The 22,854-nt window shown below is 39.7% G+C and overlaps 2 protein-coding genes and 6 non-coding genes across 23 annotated transcripts in view; 7 read left to right on the top strand and 1 right to left on the bottom strand.

Annotated features, from left to right (window-relative positions):
* Nucleotides 1-4,359, bottom strand: part of PIAS2 (protein inhibitor of activated STAT 2) — a 19,230-nt gene extending 14,871 nt beyond the window's left edge. For all 15 annotated transcript variants that reach the window (XR_011921091.1, XR_011921092.1, XR_011921093.1 and 12 more), the window contains exons 1-2: nucleotides 4,237-4,359; nucleotides 658-1,129 (exon numbers count right to left, since the gene is read on the bottom strand). Coding sequence is in view for 8 of the 15 variants with exons in the window: in XM_072413491.1 (XP_072269592.1) it covers nucleotides 658-1,129; nucleotides 4,237-4,260 (496 nt within the window). In the remaining 7 variants the exon portion in view is untranslated. The remainder of the gene's footprint in view (nucleotides 1-657; nucleotides 1,130-4,236) is intronic.
* Nucleotides 4,360-13,677: 9,318 nt separating this feature from the next.
* Nucleotides 13,678-13,745, top strand: LOC140334436 (small nucleolar RNA SNORD58). Its single transcript, XR_011921554.1, has one exon. It is a non-coding gene; the product is annotated as a small nucleolar RNA SNORD58 (small nucleolar RNA).
* A 12-nt stretch (nucleotides 13,746-13,757) lies between these two features.
* Nucleotides 13,758-22,400, top strand: RPL17 (ribosomal protein L17). 2 transcript variants are annotated; one of them, XM_072416731.1, is made up of 6 exons: nucleotides 13,758-13,870; nucleotides 14,110-14,150; nucleotides 15,166-15,300; nucleotides 16,238-16,336; nucleotides 16,971-17,162; nucleotides 22,316-22,400. In XM_072416731.1, the coding sequence occupies exons 1-6, from the start codon at nucleotides 13,831-13,833 to the stop codon at nucleotides 22,361-22,363; spliced, it is 555 nt and encodes a 184-aa protein (XP_072272832.1). In that variant the 5' UTR covers nucleotides 13,758-13,830; the 3' UTR covers nucleotides 22,364-22,400. The 2 variants fall into 2 exon arrangements, with proteins under 2 accessions (XP_072272832.1, XP_072272831.1); XM_072416730.1 differs by lacking the exon at nucleotides 22,316-22,400 and adding an exon at nucleotides 20,149-20,234.
* Nucleotides 14,193-14,258, top strand: LOC140334435 (small nucleolar RNA SNORD58). Its single transcript, XR_011921553.1, has one exon. It is a non-coding gene; the product is annotated as a small nucleolar RNA SNORD58 (small nucleolar RNA).
* On the top strand, nucleotides 15,366-15,431 carry LOC140334434 (small nucleolar RNA SNORD58). Its single transcript, XR_011921552.1, has one exon. It is a non-coding gene; the product is annotated as a small nucleolar RNA SNORD58 (small nucleolar RNA).
* LOC140334439 (small nucleolar RNA SNORD58) lies at nucleotides 16,822-16,888 on the top strand. The gene has a single exon (XR_011921557.1). It is a non-coding gene; the product is annotated as a small nucleolar RNA SNORD58 (small nucleolar RNA).
* On the top strand, nucleotides 18,576-18,642 carry LOC140334438 (small nucleolar RNA SNORD58). Its single transcript, XR_011921556.1, has one exon. It is a non-coding gene; the product is annotated as a small nucleolar RNA SNORD58 (small nucleolar RNA).
* LOC140334437 (small nucleolar RNA SNORD58) lies at nucleotides 19,832-19,898 on the top strand. The gene has a single exon (XR_011921555.1). It is a non-coding gene; the product is annotated as a small nucleolar RNA SNORD58 (small nucleolar RNA).
* Nucleotides 22,401-22,854: the final 454 nt, after the last annotated feature.

The following is a 22,854-nucleotide window of genomic DNA, read 5'->3' as shown; positions in this document are numbered from 1 at the left end:
TATGTTAAGTGAAAATTCTGAGTTTAAGTAAGCTTTAATGTGCTTATCGTCTTTTACTGAACAATCATAGGCTTTTATAAGAGAGATGTCAAAAGTAGTCCTAAACTTATACTATAAATACTAATAGAATGCAAAGGAAATCATTCTGCATTTGGTGATTATCAACCTCCCTGGTGGTAGCTTAGAGTGTGGTTACCGGTTTTCATTACAAAATGCAATAACTCCGAGCCACACCAGGGGTGGAATTGAGGGCTTACCTGGTCTCCACGAGCCCATGTCCCCTTGACAATGCCCAACTGGCATCTGCATCCCCTTGGCGATGCCTGGCATCTGTGCAGATGCTGGGCAGGCATGAGACGTGTGTGGGTTGCGTGTGCTGAGGGGCGGGAACGGCGGGAAATTTAAATGTATTTTTAAATGTCAAATGTACTAAAAAAAAATCAGAACGCCAGGGAGGTTAAAAGTCCAGTCAATGAATGGGCCCTAACGTGAATTTATGAAAGGTCCCACATAGGGACAGTATCCTGATTCACCTAGTTCAAGCAAAGCAGCAGTCCTTTGGAGTTCTCATAATCCAAATACTATACTAATGAAGATATAAATGGCTGATTTCCTCTCTAGCTACAAAGAAACAAGGATGTTTTCTCTACCCCTTACCTAAGCTGGTGGGCTTAATGAGGACATCAAGAACATCATAGAATGGAAGCGTTTTAAGATGAACATCTGGATGGACAGGTGGGATTGGAGGGGACAGCTGCTGCATATCAAATTGTGGTTTGGTGTCTTGCAGGAGTACCATTCCAAGCGGAGAAGCAGGAGAATGAGGAATTACAGAGGTTGAAGGTAATGAGTGGATGCCAGCAACGGCAAGATCAGAATCCACCGAAGAGTTACTATCCAAGTTGAAGACATTAGATCTGATGGATGACAGGCCTGGAACGCCTTCTATCGTCCGTGGAAATCTTCTCCTGTACAGTTCTTTGATTTTAATCTGTACGGCTGGACTGCATCCATTCTTCAGTAATTGAAGGGCCCTCATTAGAAGATCATGCTTGCGGCCGCTTTTGTTGCGTCCAGCAAAGCCCAACAATACTTGGAGTTCTGAAACTCGGAAACTGGACACCATATTCTAAAATACAAAAAATGGATTGTCAGGAAAGTTAAATACAATCAATGGTAGGTAAATGTAAAAAAAAAAAAACAGATAAATAAAAAAATATACAGAAAAAGGATTTTTAAGCAAACAATAGTAAGTTTTACTTATATATAATAAGCAATGGGTCACATTGGTTACAAAAGTGGCACTAGACAGAGTTAGAGTGAGCGAGTGAACATATCAACATTGAATTGTCAAGGAAGACGCAGTTGTCTATGCCCAACGCAGTTCACCGCATGGCTTCCTTAGGGCAAGTAGACACAATGCTCAGAATTTTTTTAAAGCTGGGTGGGAAGAAGCCGTAGTTGGGTGGCAGCCCCTGTATTGTGACCCAACTCATCAGTAACCACTCAAAAACAGCCGGGTGGTTGCCAAGAAGTGCCGGGTGGTGCGCCCAGTTAAAAGGGCCTGGGGAGAACACTGTGGACACTTAGATTTTAGTATTGAATTATTGGACCAAGGTAGATAGTTGCATGAAGGGAGATGGGAAAAATCTGGACACAGGATCACTGTCTCTCCTTACTGTCTCTACTTCACTACTAATCTACCAATCACCAATACCCCTCAAAATGAAATCCATAATCCTAAGAATGTTTCTTCCTTTATTTAAATTCTCCTTTTTAAATGCTTATATTAAACAAAACCGTTTGTTCTACTATCTACCTTGAACCATTAATTCAATATGAAAATTTCAGTTTCTACCTCCCCTAAGGGAAGTGATAAAGTGAAACGCGCCAGCAACAGAGCCAGCTTGGCCTTTAACCCAGAGTTTGGTTGAACAAGCAGTGGGATTGGAAAGTATTATTGTTCTGCAATTTCACTTCTAATTGCTGAGAAGACTCTTTACGATACCAAAAATTAACTCACCGCACAGAAGGATCTGAGATACACAGCTACAATTCAAGTGTTGCATCGAATTACCCTATAAGAAACGTCACCATAGACTTCATCAGAATAAGCTGCCCCCCATGGCTTCTATTAGCCACGTACTGGATGAGGGGTCACTAAATCCACCATTGGCCCCGACAGATGAACTATCACCGGATCCCACAACGAAGTCTAAAAGTCGAGCTATCACCACAGTCCCCACTGATCCCTACGGGTAGAGCTATCACTCTGGCCTCCATGGGTCAAGCCTTCAGACCAACCCTGTGGCCACCTAAGGGCAACTTGGCACCGTAAGCCACAAACATCTCTGGAGGCCAAACCACAAGGCCCATATAAGCCATCAGATGACCCAATACCACAACCCCATCTAGCCCCTACAGGGCGATCCATCTCTACTGGCCCTGAATACCAGCATCAGCATGACTTGGTCACAGTGGCTTTCCTTAGCTGCTTTGGGACTGCCTATTACACTTGATCCCCTGGGCTGTGTACATTTTTGCAGACTTCAGGTACACAAAAAATGCTCCCGACATAAGGACAACTCCATACTAAGCCCATCATAAAACCCAGAACCTTGAAACACACTACTACCACCCACACAAAAGCACGGGAGCTGACAAATCTGTGCAGAAGCTCCATGCCCATTACCCATTTATCGCCTTCTTTTACACAGAGCTTTGCTTTGTCACGTCAGAGGTTCCAGCATGGGAACAGAAACCAGCACAGAAGGGACATCACCAAATCTCAAGCTAAAATTCAGGAGGAAGAAACGGCCAGAGCTACATTTACCACTTGCATGCAATTCCCAGCTGTCAAAATGACAGCATTGAGTTGCTTTGTAAATAGGACTCCCATATGGTTGAGAGAGAGAGAGAGAGAGAGAGAGAGAGTGTGTGTATTGCACAACAATGGTAAAAAATATATTTATTTATAACTTTGCAATGCTGAGTACAGAAACATAACTCTAGTAGAGAAAATATAGACTAAAACATAAAATATATTTTATTTATAAAAATATTAATAAACAGGATTCATATAGCACCAACATATTACACAGCGCTGTACAATAAACAGGGATCAATGGCGTTCTTGTTCAGATTCAGGCGGAGAACATGCAGCATTGGGTTCTAAACATTGTTGCTTCTTTTTCATTACAAAGCTGCTGCCCGTTGCTTGTGCCAGCTGCAGACTCCCATTGCCCTATGCCCGCTAGTAACAGGAGGAAAAATCAGAAGCCCGTTGTCAAGATAAATAATGGTATGCATTTTCATTGGCTGGTGGTTGCTAGGGGGCAAGACCATCCCTGACTACCATTAACCAATGGAAACACTCACTACTATTTACCTTGACAACCTTCTTTACCCGAGCTACCAGGATGCAGTAGTAGTTGAAGGGTGAACTTTGCTTTGTATTTAGATATTCCAAATACAAATTTTTGGCTGTTTGAGTGTTTTTTTTTTTTTTTTTTTAATTTAGGTCACTTTTTGCTCTAGAAATTATGAAATATATATTCTGTTTTTGTAAGATATTATCACCAACAGTAAGCTATGTTTGTCCTGAAACCCCAATCTGTGGATCATTGTGTTATGTAAAGTTCCTGTTGGATTCACCCGAAGCTGCTCCACATCGGGTGTACGGGGCAATCCAATCATCCCAAACTTGGAGCGGAGCGTCATGTGATCGGTGGGGAAGTTACGGCTTGAATACTGCCCCTACTGTCCAATCTGCACACGCCGGCCCTTTAAGAATCAGTGAAAGTGACCAATCGGGTGTCACGGTGTCAGGTTCTGTCAGACTATGCCCTCCCCCCTCACCAGGCCTGGCACTGCCACACAGACTATGCCCTCCCCCCTCACCAGGCCTGGCACCGTCACACAGCCTATCCCCTCCCCTCTCACCAGGCCTGACACTGTCACACAGACTATACCCTCCCCCCTCACCAGGCCTGGCACTGTCACACAGACTATACCCTCCCCCCTCACCAGGGCCTGGCACTGTCACACAGCCTATCCCCTCCCCCCTCACCAGGGCCTGGCACTGTCACACGACTATACCCTCCCCCCTCTGTGCTGTCACTGGGCCTGGAGTTCGGCGAAAGTAAAAACGTCATCACCGAGCAGGCCCCAGAGCTCTGCCCCCCTCCCCCCCCAGAGCTCTGCCCCCTGCCCCATTCTCCGTTCTCACACACTCACCCGTAGTTCCTCGGGATCCGCCATTTTCTCCCGGTACCATTACTGCGCTCGACTGTGATCACGTGATCTGGTATCAAGCCGTGGGGGATGGGCGACAGCGGCACGCGCATTCCATGCGCGTTCCTGTGCCCTAAGTTCCCGCCCAAAAATAAAATTTTCCAGCCACGTGATCTCCTCTGTCAGGCAGTGACTAAAGGTTTGGGGAGGGGACAAAGTAAATTATCCAATCCGTTCATCCGAGTGAAGAGGGCGGGAAGGTTCACCCCCTGGGCTTTAGCTGGGTGTGAGGTAATTTCCAGTCAGTATGCCTGTGACTGGGGCACCACATTGTATATATACCCCTCAATTATATACCCCACACCTTATTTATACACCCCTCTATTATATACCCCACACCTTGTATATATATATATATATATATATATATATATCCCCCACACCTTGTATATACACCCTCTATTTTTTACCCCACATCTTGTATATACACTCCCTCTATTATATACCCCACACCTTGTATATACACTTCCTCTATTATATACCATACACCTTGTATATACACTCCCTCTATTATATATACCCCACACCTTGTATTTACACCCCTCTATTATATACCAAACACCTTGTATTTACACCCCTCTAATATACACCCCACACCTTGTATATATACACCCCTCTAATATACACCCCACACCTTGTATATACACCCCTCTATTATATACCCCACACCTTGTATATACACTCCTCTATTATATACCCCACACCTTGTATATACTCCCCCTCTAATATATACCCCACAGCTTGTTTATACAACCCCACCTTTATATATGTATATACTTCAAGCTTTGTGTATACACCCCTTGTATTATATATGCATATAACCCACAGCTTGTATATACACCCCCACCAATATGTGTATATATATATATATATTGTATCCCCCACCCAAGTTAGGCTAAAATTTATTATTTTGCAAATAATAAAACCAATGTGTAATAAAAGAACTTTCAGTTGGGATGGCCTTCAATGACACAGATATGGGGACTATAAAGGGAGCAAATATTCAGTCCAAACAAATAAAAAAAATTAGTAGGATCCTTATATAAAAAAAAGTTTGATTTTTTATTATTGTTTATTAAAGGCTAATGTTACATTTTGTTCACAGGTGATATAATGGTGCTTTGGCTCTCTCTGCTGGATGCGTAAGAGAGAGACACCAAGAGATCATTCCAAGCTCAAGCAGTTTTCCCTCTTTAGAGTATGTTTACCTTATATTTATTTATTAAAATCATAAATTATAATACATAAATATAAATAATAATTTAAAACAATAATGAAATAATAGACAACAATGTAATCTAAAAATAAAATTAAAAATGTACCCCTCTATTATATACCCCACACCTTGTATATACACCCCCTCTAATATATACCCCACAGCTTGTTTATACAACCCCACCTTTATATATGTATATACTTATACAAGCTTTGTGTATACACCCCTTGTATTATATATGCATATAACCCACAGCTTGAATTTACACCTCCTCTATTTTTTATGTGTATTATTTTTTACCCCACACCTTGTATATTCACACCCACCGATATGTGTGTATATATATATATATATATATATATATATTATATATAAATAATGTATCCCCCACCCAAATTAGGCTAAACTTTATTATTTTTCAAATAATAAAACCAATGTGTAATGAAAGAACTTTCAGTTGGGATGGCCTTCAATTACACAGATTTGGGGACTATAAAGGGAGCAAATGTTCAATCCAAACAAATAAAAAAAAAATAGTAAGATCCTTATATAAAAAAGTTTGATTTTTTTATTATTGTTTATTAAAGGCTAATGTTACATATTTTTTTCACAGGTGATATAATGGTGCTTTGGCTCTCTCTGCTGGATGCGTAAGAGAGAGACACCAAGAGATGATTCCAAGCTCAGGCAGTTTTCCCTCTTTAGAGTATGTTTACTTTTTTTTGCCTGGGGATTCGATCATATTTTCACCCATTTAATAATTTTCCCTGTCAGGTTCACTTTTCCCCATGGCATATATTTTGCCCTTCAAATTCACCAATCCAAATTTGGTTAACATATTCTTAAAATACTTAAGCCCTAGAGCAAGGGTGTCAAACTCAAATACACAGTGGGCCAAAATTAAAAACTTTGAAAAAGTTGGGGGCCAACCTTAAAGATTATTAAAACAATTGAGGCATGCTAAATCTTATGAGTGGTCCGCTGCTGGAACGCATAGGCAGAGAGGCCGTTGGTCTATAGACGCGAGCGATGCCAGGAAATGTAGTAGCGGTGCTATTTTAATGTGGCGGTGGGCCAGTTGCATTTCATATTTAGGATTCCTTTGGAGTCCAAATAAAAGGACGTTGAGGGCCAAAGTTTGACACCCCTGCTCTAGAGGCATTTTTACGGTCAGTTGACATTACATAAAAACATAATTTTTTGGGGGTAAAATGGAACCCATGGAACTATGTCCCAAAACTTAAAGCGTACTAAACTCAACATTTTTACTTTACATAGAAGGGTAGACTTTTCTATGAACGTAAAAATGTTGATTTTTTTTTTTTTTTTGCAGTACCTTTTTTTTTTAAAAGAGGGCAATAAATTTGGGCAGCACAGTGGCTCCGGGGTTAGCACTCTGGCCTTTGCAGCACTAGGTCGATCCCCAGCCAGTACATTATCTGCATGGAGTTTGCAGGTTCTCCCCGTGTCTGCGTGGGTTTCCTCCGGGTACTCCGGTTTCNGAGAAAAGGCGGAGGGGGGGCTATACAGGGGGGACGGGACAGCAGCTGGGGAGGATACATTTGGACCATAAGACGCAGGGACTTTTTCCCCCCACTTCTGGGGGGGAAAAAGTGCGTCTTATGGTCCGAAAAATACGGTACTTATTTTTTGCCTGGGAATTCGATCATATTTTCACCTATTTTCACCCATTTATTAATTTTCCCTGTCAGGTTCCCTTTTCCCCATGGCATATATTTTGCCCTTCAAATTCACAAATCCAAGTTTGGTTAACATATTCTTAAAATAGTTAGGCTCTAGAGCAGGGGTGTCAAACTCAAATACACAGTGGGCCAAAAATTAAAAACTTTGAAAAAGTTGGGGGCCAACCTTAAAGATTATTAAAACAATTGAGGCAGGCTAAATCTTATGAGTGGTCCGCTGCTAGAACTCCCTCTTCATTTTAACAATTCCTGGCATTACTTGCATCTATACAACAGTCCAATGCGGGGCCACACATTGGCAGAAAGGCCGCTGGTCTATAGACACGAGTGATGCCGGGAAATGTAGTAGCGGCGCTATTTCAATGCTGCGGCGGGCCAACTGCATTTCATATTTAGGATTCCTTTGGGATCCAAATAAAAGGACGTTGAGGGCCAGAGTTTGACATCCCTGCTCTAGAGGCATTTTTACGGTCAGTTGACATTACATAAAAACATAATTTTTGGGGGGTAATATGTCACTGAAATTGCTGTGGGTGTCTTGGGGACCCATGGAACTATGTCCGAAAACTTAAAGCGTACCTAAACTCAACATTTTTACTTTACATAGAAGGGTAGACCTTTCTATGAACGTAAAAATGTTGATGTTTTGTTTTTTTACCCTTTTTTTTAAAAGAGGGCAATCAAGACTGAATGGGAGTGTAGAGCCTCTAGGGATACATACAGTTAGGTCCATAAATATTTGGACAGAGACAACTTTTTTCTAATTTTGGTTCTGTACATTACCACAATTAATTTTGAATGAAAGAACTCAGATGCAGTTGAACTGCGGACTTTCAGCTTTCAGTCAGTGGGTTGAACAAAATGCTAAAGCCTTTTTTTTTATTCTTTCATTTCAGGGGCTTAAAAGTATTCGGACAAATTAAAAAGCTAAAAATAAAATGTTCATTTCTAATACTTGGTTGAAAACCCTTTGCTGGCAATGACAGCCTGTAGTCTTGAACTCGTTAATTTGTCCAAATACTTTTGAGCCCCTGAAATGAAGTGATTGTGTTAAAAAAGGCTTTAGTTCCTCACATTTTTATGGAATCTTTTTCTTCAACCCTCTGAATTAAAGCTGAAAGTCTGCAGTTCAACTGCAGCTGAGTTGTTTCATTTAAAATTAATTGTGGTAATGTACAGAACCAAAATTAGAAAAAAGTTGACTCTGTCCAAATATTTATGGACCTAACTGTATGTCATGCATCCCGGGAGGCTCCGGCTTCTCCTTCCGCGCATGCCCTGATCTTTTCCTCCTAAGCAAAAGAGATGACGATCTCGCGCATGCGCAGTGGGATCGGCTCTTTTTTTTTTTCCCCCTTCACAGTGGCTACATCACCTGATCGCCTACCTGCGCTGTGTGGGATCCGGTGACAAAGAAAGAAGACGACATGAAGACCGAAGATGGCATCGCCCGGCACTTCCTCGGTCGGGATGAAGAGGAATTCCAGGACTACGCGGGACCGGATCGAGGGAAGAACCAGCACCATCGAGGGACCTGCGGGATTAAAGGTAAATGTAATTTTTTTGTTTTCAATTTAGTTCTGCTTTAATGCTGTAAAAAAAAGTCATGTGATTTTGTCCAAAATTTCCATTAAATGTAAGTGGGAATTGATGATTTTTAAGCATAAGCTATTGGTGGCTACCGACCTTTTTATAATAATTGCAAAGCCCCTGTACATGGTATTGTCACCAAAATTGCTGTGGAAGTCAGGGAGACCTAAAGGAAACATTTTCAAGCAAAAAAATGTTTAGGTATACATAACAAAATAAACAAACAAAAAAAACGATTATGTGGCAATGAAAGGGTTCATTAGCATCTGAATGTCCTTCATTAGTATCCCAATAGGTTTTTGTCTTACTTGACACTCTCACTTAAAAAAGCTATTGTATGACAATGGACTGGGTGACAGTTGTACTACAGAATAATACAATGTTTTACAAATCCTACAACTCTAAATGCTACTATTAAATAACATTGTATTATTTTGTACTACAACTGTCACTCCTATATTACACTATTATAATACAATACTTTGTGTAAAAGTGTCACTTAAGACATAAACCTATTGGTTTACCAATGATGTACATTCAGATGCTAACTAAACCTTTAACTGCTATATAAAAGTTCTTTTTTTTTTGCTTTAAGATTGCTCCTATAGGTCCCCCTGACTTTTCTAGCAATCATATATTCAGGGGTGTTGCAATTAACATCAAAATGTAAACTGCTGCCAATAACCTACACATAAAAATCCTCAATGCCCGCCTATATTTTATTGTTAATTTTGTACAAAATCACATGCTTTTTTACACTTTTATGTTTTGGGACATTGTCCTTTGTGTCCCTCAGACATCCCAAGGAATTTTGGTGACAATTTAACCCTAAAAACATTTCGGACTTTCCTATTGACCACAGTGTAAAATGTCATCTGACAGTACAATTCCGACTTGAAGGAATCCAAGCTATTTTGAAAAATAATTTATTGATTTTTTCATGGATGAATTTGAAGAGCAAAAGGTAAAGGAAGCTACAGTGAAGTGAACTTGGCAGGGAAAACATATACAATGAGTGAAAATATGATCGAATTCATAGGCAAGATATGAAATAAATGGAGCCCCAGGAATAGTATAGTTTTTTTAGATTCATCAAGAGTGCAGGTATTTGGTTTACAAAAATAACTCTTAGTTTGTTTGGAATATCATGATTTTTTCCCCTTCAGGTTGATGGGTACTGTCCACATTATACTGTAGCTCTCCAACACTTTCAGGCTGTTTTGTAGGCTTCTCTCTTTTGGTGTCATTGGGTCTGATTTATTAAAGCTCCCCAAACCTGCAGAGGTTACATTTCATCAGTGAAGCTGGGTGATCCACAACACTTGGAATGGATTTCTTAAAAGTCATTTGCTATTTGTTAGCAAATGTTTTCAATCCTGAACCAGATCCATTCTAGATTTGTTGGATCACCCAGGTTCACTGATGAAAGTGTGTGTTCTCCAGCCATGGAAAGCTGATTCTTTGATCAGCGCACGGTTAAGTGAAGTATTACTATTGTCACTATTATCATTAATTGCATTATCTTTGGTATTACTAAAAAAATGCAAAATATTTGTTTGCTTTTTCTCACTCATTATGGGTTTATTTAATTTGACTCTAAGACCAAAGAACTGAGAAATAAACAAATAAAATAAAACAATCGGATAAGAATGGGTATTGGCGTAGCGGGGTGACTGTTGTAATGGTGGAAACAATACTGAAGCGTATGGTTCGGCAATGGTTGCATCATACGATTAAGGACTACACTGACGTCACGCTGCGCCTCCCTTGTTTTTCTGTCTCCAGTACAGTTTGTGAATTTAGTGCAATATAAAGGCGAAAATTGTCATTCAGAATATAAGAATTTATTAGAAAATTGTTTTTATTTTATTATTAATAAAACAAAAAATTGCAAATAATGTCCAAATTTTTCTGTGGACCACCCGTTGGTGACCGCTTTTATAGACTACAGTGTAACTTCCCTGCTGTGATAGAGTAAAAAGTCTTGAACGTCTACTTGCAGATCCATAGGGAAATAACATCACAAGAAGCGTGAACTTTACCTTAGTCCAGAATTTTGAGTTTCTGCAGGATCCTGTGTTAAGGGAAATCATTTTCCAGCCTCAGAGGCCTCCAGGACCAACTGCCCTTATTTCCCACTCTGCCAGCATGCCATGAATTCTTGGAGATCTCCTGACTCTTCATTTTCTAACTATTTAAAGGCAACAAAATAGCCCATAGGCCATAAAATGCCCACATTAGGGCAGTGATTGGCTATCACCTCTATCACCTAAGCATCTCGGGCATGTGCAGAGGGAGCACCCAAGAGCCTCCGGGATGCGTGACGTAGGTATCCTGGGAGGCTTTACGCTCCAATTCATTCTTAATCACCTAGGCCAGGCATGAGCAAACCACGCCCCCCAGACCATATACCGCTCGTTAGGCTTCTTTTATCCGGCTCGTTGAACTCTCTATCCGTGGTCCACAGCTCTGGCCAGAGCCGCCGACCATGTCCCCTGTACAGATCCCGGGCTCGGGGAAGTTGGCGGAACAACCCACGCACTCTCCTATCGCAGGTTCAGTGACACCCGTCTCCGCGATTCATCCATCTGATCCTGGCCCGGCTCCTCTGACCAATTTTAGAACCCATTGTGGTCCCTGAGTCAAAAAGTTGAGGTCGAGAATTAGGGGGCCGTGCTGCACCCTTTTTTTTTAATAAAGGGTGTTACACTTAAAAAACAAACTGTTTTTTTTTCACCTTACATAAAAGGGTTGTCTACTCTATTTAACGTGAAATTTAGGTACGTTTAGGTTTAAGGTTTAGAGTTTTAGCGTTACGGTTTAGAGTTTAGAGTTTAGAGTTTTAGGTACGTTTAGATTTAGAGTTTAGGTACGTTTTCCTCATTTGTGTTTGAAAAGTTGCTTGTATAAACTGTGAACCTTACTTTTACAGAACATTTCCAGATAATAAAAAACACTGACTTCTTCTTGCTATACCAGCTAGAACAGCGGTTGCCAACCTGTAGTCAGTGACTATGGCCGGTGCACCCCCAGCAGGGTCAGGAGAAGGAGTCCGCTGGGGAGCGCATTGGCCAGAGCCGCGGACCATGTCTCCCGTATGGGCACAACCTGCCCACCAGGTCTGAGCCTTACGATGGGAGAACGGACGGGTTCTGGCATTATGACGTCATTATGACGACTGGGATTCCCCTTTGAGTGACACACAGCTCCCCGCGCATGTGCAGTCTGGACTCTGTGCATTTAGTGGTCCGTGAGCTCCAAAAGGTTGGCAACCACTGATCTAGAAGTTTGGAATAGCATTCAACGCCCTTTATTTTTAGGAAAATATGCACAACTTGATTCAAGCGGCTACCAGGCATTGAATAAACTGATATAAATGATGAAACCTGAAGTCTATCTTTAAAAAATACATTTTTATCCAGACTTTCATCCTCTCCCTTATTATTACCAAGCTATAAACAATGCAGTGGTTGGCAACAGTGGTTGGCAACATGGCCGCCACTTTCACTTTGCAGATCTCGTGTTGAGTTCTCGCGAGATTTGGTGCCGTAATAACGTTCCCAGGGTGCTTTGCGAGCCCTCTTCCTGCGCGGCCTGAGGTGAGTGAGACATGGATGCTGAGTTGGCCTCCCAAACTCTGCGTGTAATCCGCCTGATATCGGCGCCATCGAAGCTTATAGGGTGCCGGTACTGTGCTGGGGGATAAGAACACTCGGTGAGGATGGAAAGAGGGATGATATGGAGGCGGGTTACTGTAGGAAATTGATACTTAGAGCATACCGGGAGATGAGGCCTGTGTACGGAGCGGTGTGTAGGCTGAGGTATGCGAGACACAATGAGGGCTGAACCGAGGCAAGCATTGCCTTCTATATTACCAGAAACATGGCAATAATCTAAACCCCGACTTTATATTACCCTGGAGGGGGCATTAAGACTATGGTAGGGTATTATACTGGGACTTCATGTGAGTTTGATGGGTGCTAAGTGAATGTATCCGGGTTGACATTTGGCTCTGTGTGTATATGGGTGAATGTTGCCCAGCCATGTGAGTTTGATGGGTGCTAAGTGAATGTATCAGGGTTGACATTTGGCTCTGTATGTATAGGTGAATGTGCTCTGAGTGTGAATAGTTTGTTGCCCAGCTGTGTTTTGGGGTAGTTGAAGCTGCCATCCTTTGTAAACTTTGGCTACTTTACTCTCCTCTTTTTTTGATTGATAAAAACTTTGCTGTATTCACAGGGTTGTCATTCAGCTCCCTGCATATTTATAATGGGGGGGGTCATTTGGGTGCCGGCTTGGGTGGTTGTTGTCCAGGTGTGTTTATACGGCTGTGAACAGACTTTGTCACCCAGCTCTTGGACATAATTAAACCTTGATGTCCTAAGTTTAGTAGCATTCATTATCTTCACTGTAACTTCTCCTGACCAACTTCTAATAATTGGGGACATTAGAAAGTAGTAGAGCATGCATATTCACCCCCTGTCCTCCCATGGCATTCTGCCTATAGAGTTGTTGTAGTCACATGTCATTATTGGAGAATTATTGTTTTTACCCTGTTAAAGGCACACTGAAATCCTGACCCATTGTATCATGCCAAGGAAATGTTATAGTGATGTCCAATCTTAGCGGAAATTTGGACTGGTGCCATTTGTGGTCCTCACTGATTTTGATTTGGATGCTGTAAATATTTGTAGGTTTACATTATAGCTGAAGATTTCAAATACCAACTATGGCCTGGTATAAAAATAACAGCAAGGGTTTCCTAAAACCTGTCTTACCCCATGCTAAACTCGAGGTAGGCTGCTTTTGTGTCTGTAGATTCATTCTTCTTATCTTTGCATTGTTCTTCCCTCTCCTGTGATTCACTGGAGAAAGCTGCTATGATGACTTTCTTAGGACACCTTTGGAATCAAACATGAAAATAACATTGATATCTGAGCAGCTGTGATAATGAGTAGAATTTATTTTATGTATTTTCATTTATCCGTATTGTAATTTTTATCTTTTGTTTCCAGGTAAAATCTCAAAATGGTCCGCTACTCACTCGACCCCGAAAACCCCACAAAATGTAAGTCGTTTGTACTTTTCATGAATATTCTGAAAATAATCCCCGTCCTATTGTGTGATACTCCCCCCATCTCTTAGATTGTAAGCTCTTCAGGACAGGGTCCTCCCCCCTTCCTGTGTCACTGTCTGACATTTGCAACCCCTATTTAATGTACAGCGCTGCTTAATATGTTGGCGCTATACAAATACTGTTTAATAATATTCCTAACGCGGCATAACTAATTCTTTTCTTCTCTGCAGCATGCAAGGCTCGGGGTTCCAACCTGCGAGTGCACTTCAAGGTACGTTTCTGACAAGTTTGTGTTTTTGGAAATCTTTCTTTGCTGCTGTGATGTTTTCTTAGGACACCTTTGGAATAACCATGAAAATAAACAAGAGTTCTGAGCAGCAAATATCAATGTTATTTTTGTGTAAATCGTATATTGTCCTGTGTCACCGTCTGTTATTTGATACACTTATTGAATGTACAGCACTGTGTAATATGTTAGTGCTATATAAATCCCGTTTAATATCTAAAATTGGATTTTTAAGCAGATCTAAACCCGCCTATCCACGTTCCATTGCAGTACACTGCCATCTTTATTGTTTCCTTTATCCCAAAGACAATCTTTCACCTCTTGCTTGGCTGTGCCTGGATGAACAATTCATTCATCCTGGAACGTGCTAGGTATATGGATTTTTGGGTTTCCCTTGCAACAAAAGCTGTTGCTTCGCATGGATACCCCAGGTGCAAATAATATATAGGCAAAATATCTTTGTACCTTTATTAGCTTTTTAGACATCCCTTTCCAAAACCAGGGATGTCCGTATGCATTTTGCATACTTGGCCTTACAAGTGTGTCCTTGTCCATTTGCTTTTTTTTTGCAGATGGCCAGATAGATGAAAATGTAAACTTCACTTCATACAATAGAGTATACGCAGAAATGTTTGGCATAGGGGCAGAAGAGACTTTGCATGTCTCTTCTTCCAAGTTCCTTACCACTAGTGTTCAACCCATATATTTTTTTTCTAAGCTGGGTGGCAAGGAATTGTAAGTGGGTGGCAGCCCCTGTATTGTGACCCATCTCATCAGTAAGCACCCAAAAACAGCTAAACGTCTGGGGAAAAACATTGCCTACCGCCTAGCAATTTTACTTTTAGAAGTCCGTCTGGCTTTTAGTGTGACGGTATGAATTCCTATTTTTTGCCACTGCACTTTTAGAGCAGACTGAAGTGAGTTTTATTTTTTTTTTTTCTTTCCAAAAAAATGTCCTATATTACTTTAATGAAAAGTTTTTGTTTTCTTATCCTTCTAGAACACTCGTGAGACAGCTCAAGCTATCAAGGGCATGCACATTCGTAAGGCCACCAAATATTTTAAAGATGTCACCCTTAAGAAGCAGTGCGTTCCTTTCCGCCGTTACAACGGAGGTGTCGGCAGGTGTGCCCAGGTCTGTATTCACAAAACGAGGCTTTATTCGGATATTTGTGTGCGTATGCTCAAATTACTCCGGAGTTGCAATGATGACTATCTTAGGACACCTTTGGAATAACCATGAAAACAATTTATATTCTGAGCAACTCTGAAATGTTTGAAACAATATTTTGTTCTCCAGATATAAACTATTATTTCTTTAAATCCTTGATGTGATGCGTTTTTTTATCATCTAGGAAATGCACACACAGATTTTGCAAATAAGAATTTGATAAACTGGGCCTTGTTTGTAGTTCTCTTGAAAGGGATAATATTTATTAAAATAACCAAACCTTCAAAAAGTTTGGAAGCAATAACCAAATGGCTTTCATGTGATGGGTGCAGTTCTCTCTATTTTCTCCTATGTGTTAGATAAGCTAGTTTACCATAAACAATGAAAACAGGTAATTATTGCTATGCCTAAGAGTATTAATGGTATGGTGTCTGTTACACAAAGTACACACCATGCATATGTGCAAATATGACTAGAAAAGTGAAATTTGAAAGAAAGGACAACCAGAAAGGAAGCATAGCTGCGCAGAGAGACAGATAAGTTTGAATTTTAGGTTATCTGTCACTGCGTTTTGAAAGGTGCTACACACAGAAAGGTGTCTGTAAAATAGCTCATTAGAGATTTTTTTTTATAATTCAGTATCTTTGTTCTAAGCAGAGGTATTACTGTTAAACTTGTAGAAAATTCTACAATATTGGGTAATCCTAATTTTTAGACTGGCCACACAATGCAGTGCCTGAGGATCTTGTGTTCTTTTCAGCAAAATCGTGTATGCTGAAATTATATCCACCAGCAACCATTATGGTGAAAACAGTGAAATGGTTTTTGTTCTTAGTAGGCACCATGTTTAAAAAATAAAATAAAATAAATAAATTACTTATTGGTGATCTTTTCTTTACAGGCCAAGCAGTGGGACTGGACACAGGGACGTTGGCCTAAGAAGAGCGCAGAGTTCCTCCTGCACATGCTGAAGAATGCTGAGAGCAATGCAGAACTCAAGGTGAGTTTGTTTAGTTCAGTGTTGAACCCAGAATTTTTTTTTAAGCTGGGTGGGAAGAAATTATAGGCAATTGGCAGCCCCTTCATTGTGACTAAGGTCTTCAGTAACCACCCAAAATCAGCCTGGTGGTTATTGAAAAGTGCCTGGTTGTGCACCCAGCTGAAAGGGGCTGGGGAGAAGACTGCATTTCCTTTCATTTATTTCTTTTAATTTTTTGTGTCTACCAATTGTGGACAATAATGGCATGTGTCAAAGTGGAGATTTTGCATCTCTAATTTTCGGTGTCATCTAGTTGTCAGAAAGTGACAGGAGATCTCTCTACGAGAGACTGGATTGCCCTGACTGGTTCCAACAGTTCCACGCTAGTCTAATGCATTATACGTATTGTTCGGAGTCTACAGGGTCATTTTCTCTTTTTGATAGTGATTTTGAACATACACTATAAACATTGGTTGTAATTCAAATTCCATATTAGGCTTTTCTGGTGGCAATGATGACTATCTTAGGACACCTTTGGATTCAAAGATGAAACTAACTTTTTATCTGAGCTACCAGTACTTGTCATACAGTGATTTCTTGTTATTCCTTCCTTTTCTGTGTTTAACATTCATTAATTGTTTTCCGTCCCTTGCAGGGATTGGATGTTGATTCCCTGGTCATCGAGCACATTCAGGTAAACAAGGCTCCCAAGATGCGCAGACGAACCTACCGTGCTCACGGGCGTATCAACCCCTACATGAGCTCCCCTTGCCACATTGAGATGATCTTAACCGAAAAGGAGCAGATTGTCCCCAAACCAGAGGAGGAAATCGCCCAGAAGAAAAAGGTATGTTTGGACCAGCGCTGTAGAGCTAATTTCTAGTTTAGCGTGAATCACTCTCTGCAAAAAATTAATTAAATTTTCACCTTTGCTTAGTGGCTATTGTATGAGGGTTTCATTCACAAATGTAATTCTGCATTTGGACATATAGAATGAAAATTGAGTAAGTGTGTTTGGCTATATAGTTGTAGGGTCATAGCCAGAAGTAGATCTAATAGAACATGGGTATTTCAAATGATAGTTAGCTGTCACTGATCTTTCACAATCCTTTCCAACGACAAGAGTGAAAGATCAGCGCCGTTCTGCTCTATGGAGAGGCAGAACGAGTGAGCCGCACCTTGCTGCTCCCCCTTCCCCTTCACTTGTATTGCAGTCGTTCATGGACCCGCCAGGATGACGTTGAATGGCTGCTGTACACGTGTCAGATTCTCGTCCGATACCAGCCATGGAGCTTGAATCAGACAAAAATGGCCACTCTTAAAAACAATGCAAAGGGCCACGGGATACCTGTAGTAGTGTTTCTGTGGTCAGGAGAAGTGCACATGAGATGTGTGTTTTTATACCTAGTTCTGAACATTTCACCAATGATGGTGGTCTTTGTTGTACCTATATGGAGGAGGTTTTTCTGCAAAAGGTGAAGATTTTTTGGCCGAGTTCTACATTGCTTTGTTGGATGTTCTGTTCATTGTGTGTTATATATAACACCCTCAATGGGCAGAACCATCAGTGTTATTGACCAGGTGTTTGGCATTGGAAAATTTGTTGACGAATGAAACTGGTGCATCAGCTACTTGTTTCATCTTTTGATAGGAGATTTAGTTTTGGAGAAGTGAAGCTTTGGAACATTGTGACGTACCCCAGGTCAGAGTGATGGGCACTTATAAAAGCCCCCATCTGATGCTGGAGGCTGTGTTTTATTAGAGTAACTTCAGCTGAACAGATTAAATATTAGCTTGTACGGGAGAGCCACATGTTTTTGCTGGCTAGCCCTCCATGGTAGACCCAGGCAATATGATTTGCCCTGTTGTAATCAAACTGCCCAGTGTGATCTACATTATGGTTATGCCTTTACATCAAAACACGAGAAGTAATCTGCTTTTTGTCTGATTTTATTTGCTATCAAAATTTTCTGAAGGTTTTATTTAGTTAAAAACCTACTGCCCATTTCTGTGCAGCATATACATAAACTGTTGTTTTGTTAAAATTGTTTCTTTTTCTTGCAAGATTGTATTCCACTGCAAAAAATTCTCTCTGTGAGAGACTGGAAAGTCCTGTGGTTCCACCTAGTCTGTGCAATAAAAAAATCGCTTTGTACATATTGTTTGGAGTTGCAGGGTCATTTTTTTTTGATGTAATATAGATTAGATAGATGATAAACACTGTTGTTTGTAATTCAAATTCCATATTAGGCTTTACTGGTGGCAATGATGACTATCTTAGGACACCTTTGGATTCAAAGATGAAACTAACTTTTAATCTGAGCTACCCAGTACTCCTCATACACACTTTCTTTTTCTTACAAGATTTTATTCCACTGCTTGCAACAAATTCCTAATTACTTTACTGAAAATATTATGACACCTGATATTGGTAGCCTATCTGGCTGGTTTGTCTGTTTTAGTTTGATCCTGAATTGTGTGTATATATATATATATATGCTCTATGGAGAGGCAGAACGAGTGAGCCGCACCTTGCTGCTCCCCCTTCCCCTTCACTTGTATTGCAGTCGTTCATGGACCCGCCAGGATGACTTTGAATGGCTGCTGTACACGTGTCAGATTCTCGTCCGATATCAGACAAAAAGGGCCACGGGATACCTGTAGTAGTGTTTCTGTGGTCAGGAGAAGTGCACATGAGATGTTTGTTTTTATACCTAGTTCTGAACATTTCACCAATGATGGTGGTCTTTGTTGTACCTATATGGAGGAGGTTTTTCTGCAAAAGGTGAAGATTTTCTGGCCGAGTTCTACATTGCTTTGTTAGATGTTCTGTTCATTGTGTGTTATATATAACACCCTCAATGGGCAGAACCATCAGTGTTATTGACCAGGTGTTTGGCATTGCAAAATTTGTTGACGAATGAAACTGGTTCACCAGCTACTTGTTTTCATTTTTTTGATAAGAGATTTAGTTTTGGAGAAGTGGAGCTTTGGAACATTGTGACGTACCCCAGGTCAGAGTGATGGGCACTTATAAAAGCCCCCATTTAAAGCTGGAGGCCGTGTTTTATTAGAGTAACTTCAGCTGAACAGATTAAATATTAGCTTGTACGGGAGAGCCATATGTTTTTACTGGCTATCCATCCATGGTAGACCCAGGCAATATGATTTGCCCTGTTGTGATCAGACTGCACAGTGTGATCTACATTATGGTTATGCCTTTACATCAAAACACGAGAAGTAATCTGCTTTTGTCTGATTTATTTTCTATCAAAATGTCCTGAAGGTTTTATTCAGTTCAAAACCTACTGCCCATTTCTGTACAGCATATACATAAACTGGTAAACTGGTGTTTTGTTAAAATTGTTTCTTTTCCTTGCAAGATTGTATTCCACTGCGCTTTGTACATATTGTTGGGAGTTTGCAGGGTCATTTTTCTCTTTTTGATGTAATATAGATTAGATAGATGATAAACACTATTGGTTGTAATTCACATTCCATAATAGGCTTTACTGGTGGCAATGATGACTATCTTAGGACACCTTTGGATTCAAAGATGAAACTAACTTTTAATCTGAGCTACCAGTACACCTCATACACACTTTTTCTTTTTCTTACAAGATTTTATTCCACTGCTTACAACAAATTCCTAATTACTTTACTGAAAATATTCTGACAATTAATGTTGGTATATATATATATATATATATATATATATATATATATATATATATATATATATATATACTCCTTGTATGGGTTTTTATATTTCTTTAATTTGCATCAATCAGTGACGTTCTGGAGAATAATTTCTACATTTTCTTGTTTTGCAGATCTCTCAGAAGAAGCTCAAGAAGCAGAAACTCTTGGCTCGGGACTAAAAAAAGCAGTGTACAGAAATAAACTACATCCTTCTAAATTTTTTGTCTGATCGTTCTTCAAATAGAACCCTGGGCTCCTCATGTCTGAATTTGTGTATGGAAAGGTTCCCCATAGGTGTTTGCCAGTCAGGAAAAGTTTACACACAAAGTGCTTTTGGAATAATAAAGACCAAAGTGTAAATAAAATCGCTGCCACTCCTTGGGCAATAACTAAGATGTTCAAGTTGCCCACAATGATTTGGTTTTCTGCTGCCTGGAAAATAAAATATTCTACATTAGGCACATCCTATTTTTTATGTAAATTTTTATTGAAAGTTTTTAAGAAACAAATGTACATAAAAGATAAAAAAAATGTACAGAAAGACAGAACAATAAAAAATTATTTGTAAGGTATACAGCCCATAAATTAGGATTAACAATACAACTAGAGAAATAATAGTGTTGTACAAAGCATGTTATTCAACTATTGAGTAAGAATATCACATTGCTAATGTAATGAGCATCTTTAGATCAGAAATGTCCCTTGATTAGAGGCTTCATAGGTCTTGGGGCCCCTGTGAAAACTAAATTGAACAAATTTCCCTTCAATATTGGTTCCATAACAAACATAACTGACTATCCCTAGTTTCAGTTATCAATAGACTAATGGAATCAGGCTCCTCATCTAACCTTGCATCCATATTCTGTCCTGTATGTAGACAGACTGGAAATATGTTTCTATGGCTAAGTTATAGTATGTTACATTGAATTACATTGAATTCTTTCAAATATGCAAACAAGAATTTAGCTGGCTTCACATGAAGTGCATGTGGGATGTGTTCTGATACAATTTAATTTCCAGTGTCAACCCAAAGCATTTTGTGCCAAAATTCGACATTTGATTTCTTTAGGCCATGTGGAACCCCTTTCCTCCAAGTGGCCACAAGCTTACCTTGCTTTTTAGTATGCTGTCCTGCTAAATATCAAACCATGAGCAGTCTCAGCGTATCACTTACTAATTCATATATGAAAGGCCCTTTACATTTTTAGAGGGCAAAATAAGCATTTATTATTCTTTTGCAAGTACAAAAAGCTGAAAACTGTGCTTTGATGCAGTATGCCAATTTATTTTGTAGCATTAAGCACTGTTGGTAGACCTGGGACATAACCTAAATATAAAGTAAAACTACATTAAGTTAGGGGTGTGTGTGTGTGTGTGTGTGTGTGTGTGTGTGTGTGTGTGTACATAGAAGGGTGACCTAGTTTTACCTCATATATACAAAAGCACTGTTTTGCATAAATATTAAAACATCACAGCAATGGATAAAGAGTGTGTTAAGCTTGAACCTATTGCTTTGCTGTCACAATTTTATTTATGCTAAATAAGTCATTATTGTGCTGTATCTCCCAGGTCCACAATACAATGCTATTCTAATTTTTAAAATTGAAATTATATATCTTACAACTACACAATCTATATAGTTACATAGTAGGTTAGGTCGAATAAAAAACAGGTCTATCAACTTTAACCACTAGGGAAATAAACATACCCAGATATAAAACCCTATAAAACAGTTGGTCCAGAGGAAGGCACAGAAAAACCCTGGTACAATTTGCTTCAATGGGAAAAAAAATTCCACTGTTATAAGTCACTGTTATTTTTACTTTAAAGCCTCAATACCCAGTTATATTCTGTGCTAGAATTCTAGAAAAAGATCCAGCTTTTTCTTAAAGCAATCTAGTAGTTGCTGAAACTACTTCCCGAGGGACCTTATTCCACATTTTTACAGACCTTATAGTGAAGAATCCCTTCCATATCTGGAGCTTAAACTTCTTCCAGACGCAAAGAGCACCCTCTTGTTCTTTGTAGCCATCTCAAAGTGAATAATTGGAAAGAAAGTTCTCTTAATGGACCATTTATTTATACGGGGTGAATATAATCCCCCTTATACATCTCTTCTCAAGGAAGAATAGATCCAGTTCAGCTAATCTCTCCTCATAGCTGAGCTCCTCCATTCGTTTTATTAGTTTATATATATATATATATATAAATTTTCCTTATTTGGGCTTTTAGATTTCTTTAATTGGTTTCAATCAGTGAAGTTCTGGAGAATAATTTCTACATTTTGTTGTTTTGCAGATCTCTCAGAAGAAGCTCAAGAAGCAGAAACTCTTGGCTCGGGACTAAAAAAGCAGTGTACAGAAATAAACTACATCCTTCTAAATCTTTTTGTCTGAGTGTCCTTCAAATAGAACCCTGGGCTCTTCATGTCTGAATTCATGTATGGAAAGGTTCCCCATAGGTGTTTGCCAGTCTGGAATACACACACAGTACTTTTGGAATAATAAAGACCAAAGTGTAGATAAAATTGCTGCCACTCCTTGGTGGTTCATGTCTATAAATGAGAGGAGACAATAACAAAGATGTTCAAGTTGCCCACAATGATTTGGTTTTCTGCTGCCTGGAAAATAAAATATTCTACTTTAGGCACATCCTTTTTTTTATGTAAATTTATATTGAAAGTTTTTAAGAAACATGTACATAAAAGATAAAAAAAAACTTGCAGAAAGACAGAAGAATAAAACATTCTTAGTAAAGTATACAGCCCATATTATATTCGTATTAACAATACAACTAGAGAAATAATAGTGTTGTACAAAGCATGTTATTCAACTATT

The sequence above is a fragment of the Pyxicephalus adspersus genome, chromosome 6, assembly GCF_032062135.1.
Source record: "Pyxicephalus adspersus chromosome 6, UCB_Pads_2.0, whole genome shotgun sequence".
In the NCBI taxonomy this organism is placed as follows: domain Eukaryota; kingdom Metazoa; phylum Chordata; class Amphibia; order Anura; family Pyxicephalidae; genus Pyxicephalus; species Pyxicephalus adspersus.
This window is presented reverse-complemented; position numbering and strand designations above follow the sequence as displayed.